The sequence below is a fragment of the Myodes glareolus genome, chromosome 21 (assembly GCF_982192425.1).
Source record: "Myodes glareolus chromosome 21, mMyoGla1.1, whole genome shotgun sequence".
Taxonomy (NCBI): domain Eukaryota; kingdom Metazoa; phylum Chordata; class Mammalia; order Rodentia; family Cricetidae; genus Myodes; species Myodes glareolus.
Genome location: NC_142046.1, coordinates 54,731,534 through 54,736,619, shown reverse-complemented (window position 1 = coordinate 54,736,619; position 5,086 = coordinate 54,731,534). Strand labels below are relative to the sequence as shown.

General features: G+C 46.0%; 1 protein-coding gene across 2 annotated transcripts; it reads left to right on the top strand.

Annotated features, from left to right (window-relative positions):
* The first annotated feature begins 1,400 nt into the window (after positions 1–1,400).
* On the top strand, positions 1,401–4,320 carry Atp5mc3 (ATP synthase membrane subunit c locus 3). 2 transcript variants are annotated; one of them, XM_048426045.3, is made up of 5 exons: positions 1,401–1,508; positions 1,696–1,801; positions 2,815–2,892; positions 3,401–3,594; positions 4,060–4,320. In XM_048426045.3, exons 2-5 carry the CDS (start codon positions 1,763–1,765, stop codon positions 4,172–4,174), a joined length of 426 nt encoding a protein of 141 aa, XP_048282002.1. In that variant the 5' UTR covers positions 1,401–1,508; positions 1,696–1,762; the 3' UTR covers positions 4,175–4,320. The 2 variants fall into 2 exon arrangements, with proteins under 2 accessions (XP_048282002.1, XP_048282001.1); XM_048426044.3 differs by having other exon boundaries at positions 1,401–1,518.
* The last annotated feature ends 766 nt before the right edge of the window (positions 4,321–5,086 follow it).

Below are 5,086 nucleotides of genomic sequence, written 5' to 3'. Positions count from 1 at the left end.
GCAGCTAGTTACCAAAAAAAAATAAATAAATAAATAGTGCATGACTTAAATGAAGGACCTAAAGTAGTCAAGGTCACAAAAGAGAAAGAATGGTGATTGTCTGGGGCTGGGGAGAGGGCCAAGGAAAATACCGTGATTAAAACATTATTCAGGCAGAGCAAATTGTATTTTTATAGGTGTGTGTGTGTGTGTGTGTGTGAACGAGACCATGAATTTGAAAAAGACAGGGAGTATGTAGGAGAGTTTAGGCGAGGGAAACAGTAGAAGAGAACTTGTAATTATAATCTCAAAAAACATTTTTAAAAATCTATAACGAGACCAGAAGTTCAACAACAGTCATTTATCTGAGACATTCATCTGGTTTGTTCAAAGTTACCAAAAATAGGTGCTAAATAAACTTCAAAGAATATTCAGACACTTTTTACTCCAAAATTAAGATATTTATAATCTCAATTTTTGGTTTTTGCTTTGTTTGTTTGTTTCGAGACAGGGTTTCTCAGTAGCTATGGAACCAGTCCTGGAAGTTGTTCTCTAGACCAGGCTGGCCTCAAACTCAGAGAGATCCATCTGCCTCTGCCTCCTGAGTGCTAGAATTAAAAACGTACGCCAGTACCGCCCAGTACATTATAATCTCTTAATTCTTCTAATTATAAAGTTGGAAGAAAGCCAAACACAAATCGGGCAGTGATGGTGCACGTCTTTAATCCCAGCACTCAGGAGGCAGAGGCAGGTGGATCTCTGCGAGTTCGAAGCCAGCCTGGTCTACAAGGACTAGTTTCCAGGACAGGCTCCAAAGCTACAGAAAAGGCTTGTCTAGAGGGGGAAAAAAACAAAAAAGCCAAGCACAGTGTCGCCTTTAATCCCAGCACTTGGAAAACAGAGGCAGGAGAGTTCAGTGAAGGAGGCCAGGCTGGGCTACATAGTTGCAAAAGTAGTTGACCGCTCATTTGTTTATCCCAGTACTTCTAATAAGGACCTCTTTCTGAAGAAAGATTAGCTGTCTAAACACCTTTTTCTGGGTTCATTTAAAGAAATAATCTCTCTGGACCTGGTGGTGCAGACCTGTGATCCCAGCTACTTGGAAGGCTTAAACAGGAGGATCACAGGTTCAAGGCCTGCGTGGGCAACTCACCCTGTCTGTAATAAAAGTGCAAAGAAGGTTAGCTTGTAGCTCTGTGTCTGGCACGTTTAAGGCGCAAGGCTCGGTTTGCAATAGCGGGAAAAGATTTAAAAATATCTTCACCCTTAATGACGCTAACAACGCCGGGGGTAGCCTTTTGAGAGCTCTTTTTAATTTCACTGCCCGCCGGCCTGCTGCCGTGTGACTGTCCTTGTCCTCCTCTGATGGTTACTAATAAAGTTGTTACAAAGTGACCTTGAGCGTCTACCCCCCGCCTTCTCCATCCGGGTGCTGCGGCGTGGATAAGAGCCGCACCGCGCCTGCGCGCCCAGCCCCACTGCTTCGACCTCTGCCGCCGCTGTCGCCGCCGCCGCCGCCGCCTCGGGAGGTAAGCGGAGGTAAGCAGAGGGCGCGGGCCCGGGGCGGAGCGGGCCGCTGGGCCCCATCCACCGGGCTTGCACCTCCTGGGCACGCGGCCACGTCGTCGGCCTGCGCGGGGGCCCTGGGGGCCCGGGGTGGGAAGGGCAGGCCCCTGGGGGACACTTGACCTTAAGCCTTTTTTTTTCCCTCCGCAGAGAGGGAGCGGGAGAGGAGCCCACGTCGCCTGTCACCCACATCCACGCCGCGCCGCCGGGAAGAAAGATGTTCGCCTGCGCCAAGCTCGTCCGCACCCCCGCTCTGGTGCGTAGCCCAGGCCTCGGCCCAGCGTACCCGCTGAGGGACCGGCTCTCCTTCACCCTTGCCCCGGTGCCCTCCCCACCCTCCCTCCCTTCTCCTTTCCTCCTTTCCCCTTCCTTCCCCACCCTGCCGGGCAGACCGTCCCCTCGCCCTGCGTCCCCCGAGGCCTGTCAGGCTCCACTCGGCGTAGGTCACAGCCTCCTTGCTCCTGGAGCGCGCCCCTCCCCCACTCCCCGGTCCCAGTGGAGTTGGGGTCGACGCGAAGGTCGGGGTGCTGGGAGTTGGGAGGGTGCCGCTGAGGCCTAGCTGCCTCTGCAGCGCTTCCTTCCCATGCGTGTCTGTAGGTCAAACTCTGCCGCTGCAGAGGGAGGGCCTTTGCTTCCCTATGTGGGCGGAGAAAGGTGGTAGGGGAGCCCCGAAGCTTGCTTTTTAGAGACTGGAAGTCTGAACCCAATGGGTTTGTCCTAGAGAATCAGGTCTGGGCTCTGAAGGGATTTTCTGTGACCTTAGTGTCGTGGACACTCAAGGGCAGAGAAGCCAGAAGGCAAGACGTCCTTATAGTGGCAGCGTTTCACCAGTTCTTAAGCTGCCATCGAACTACTTCAACTGTGCAGTAAAGCTGTGATTAGTGGGCATTTAGGAATACTTTGGAGATACTGGGAGCTGTAAATACTGCTGGACTGTTGTAAATGACAGCATTCATAGTGACACCCCTCTAATATGTTGCTGGCCCGCATGGGCTTATTGAATTACAGCATTACACTTACTGAAACTTCCACAGCAGCGCACAGTCACTTTGTAACTAATTGTTCTTAGGATTTTAGTTCACAAATCGGTTACATAGCACGGTTTACAATTCCTTAGCATGAAATAGTGTTGGGTTCAAAAGGATCATTGTACAGAGAAGTAAATCTCTGCTCCTTTTCTCTTCAGCTTTCTCCTTTAGAATTTATGGTTACGAGAAGACCCATCTATATTCTTTATACTTGAAATTTTTCCTTTCCTTCCATTGATAGATCCGAGCTGGATCCAGAGTTGCATATAGACCAATTTCTGCAGCAGTGTTATCTCGACCGGAGGCTAGGACTGGAGAGGTAAGTAGTGATAATAAAGATGAGGAAACACTGCCATATACGTTTTCAGTGTTGTTATAGTGAAGGGTGAATGGCTCCAAGGTAGTTTCTTTCCACTTTAATCAACAGTGTGTAGAATGAGCCTCTGAGAGGAACTCTGCTGGCCAAAACAGCCTCCTGAATTAGCAAATAAGTGTTTTGGTCTGTATTTATATTTAAGCCGGTAGTTTTGAGTTATTTGTATTTAAGATTAAAGTAGTCATGACTATCAAAAAGAGCCTGCTGTGTTGAAAAGCATTCACATATTCTATGTCATAATTTTTAACAACTCTAGAAGGTATAGGTATAGATTGTTAATTATCTTATACAAGGTAAGAATTAGTCCAAGTTCTTGGTTTTGTTTTTCATTGTGCCATGCAGTTATTTGTTCATACCAAGCTACACTATAAAGACGTCACTGTTTTGGCAGTATAGTCGTTAAACTAAATGTGATTAATGAATTGACCTTTGCCTTATTTCTCGTTCCCAGGGCTCTACGGTATTTAATGGGGCCCAGAATGGTGCGTGTCAGCTGATCCGAAGGGAGTTTCAGACCAGTGTAATCAGCAGAGACATTGATACTGCTGCCAAATTCATTGGTGCAGGTGCTGCAACAGTAGGCGTTGCGGGTTCTGGTGCTGGTATTGGAACAGTCTTTGGCAGCCTTATCATTGGTTATGCCAGGTAATCACTTCTGTCCCAGAGGAAGTTAGACAGTGGGAAGCTGTCACTCTACATAGGAAAGTCGTGAAGTAATAGTAGCTCCTTTGTAGTGTCTGTTGTGTGTCTTCCATTGTATTTTGTGAGCTGTGTGCATTAGTCACTGAAAGGGCACACGCTCTAACCCCAGCCAGCCAGGAGAGACAAGGGGATCATAAGTTTGAGACCAGCCTCAAGAGTATCAGGACCCCTCAAAGTGGGTGTAAACTAAGCATTTATATATGCATATGAAGAGAGCTCCCTAACTTTGTGCCACATGATTGGGAGTGGGTTTTAAAAAAAACAGTTTGAGAGACAGAAGCAAGGTAGTGTAGGGAGATAGCGCCTCCATAGAACTTTCTAGGTTGCAAAGATCCTCACACTAGTTATCTGATCCTTGACCATTTGCTAAATGTGTAACCGTCGTCTGTGTTGCATTGTGTCTTTTAGAAATCCTTCACTGAAGCAGCAGCTGTTCTCATATGCTATCCTGGGATTTGCCTTGTCTGAAGCTATGGGACTCTTTTGTTTGATGGTTGCTTTCTTGATCTTGTTTGCCATGTAACAGAAATTACTGCCTGAAATGTTGGCATTCATAGTAATTACGGATGTAATTCTGTGTATCTTACTGTGACCCCAAAAGCTGTAGTGCTGGCGTCATGGAAATGTACCCTGTTTCCAAAGTCATTTCATTAAAGACGAAAACTTTAATTTCTGCTGTGGTTTGTACTTACCTAATGTGGGGTCCTCCTAGAGAAAATGACACATTGGGGCAGTTGGTTGTCCAAGTCAGAGGAAGGTGTGGAAGGCACTGCATGTGATTTCTATGGGAATTCTCTTAGAGCTCTGCAGATTGTGCTGTATGGGGATTTTATTTCTTAATGTAAAGGAGAAATATTTTAGTTCTTTGAGCTTCTTTGAAACATGATTAATACCACATCTAAATAATTTTGTGTTTTTAAAGGTTACCGTGAAGTAGAACAAATAGAAACAGAATCACCTACCACCCTACATTGCTGGATCTGAAAAGAAATCATGTCAGTTTCTAGAACTTGGAAGCAGTTACTGGGAGAGAATGTGACTTTGTTTTTTCCAAAAGCCCCACATTAAGTTGTTCTGTGTCCATAGTAAATAGCCATCGATCTTAGGAAAGGGACGCAGTCACACTGGCAGCTAGTTTCATATTTAAACATGCCTCTTTTAAAAAGCAGTTGCCAAAAGTAAAATTAATTGGCTACAGTTTTTTAAACCCCAAAGTTGCTAAAATGAAACACTCCTGCCACCATTTGTAGTGGAATTCTTAGGAATGATGGTTGAGCGAGGGTCTACCCCAGTAGTGCACGATGCTTCTTGCTGAGACTCCCTAGTGAAAAGAAGAAATGGAAAGACTGTCTTGACCTAGTAAGTAAGTACTGTTCGATTGACATCCAAGTTTCTGCCTTGGGTAGAAGATACAAGTTTTAGGATTTTTCCTTTT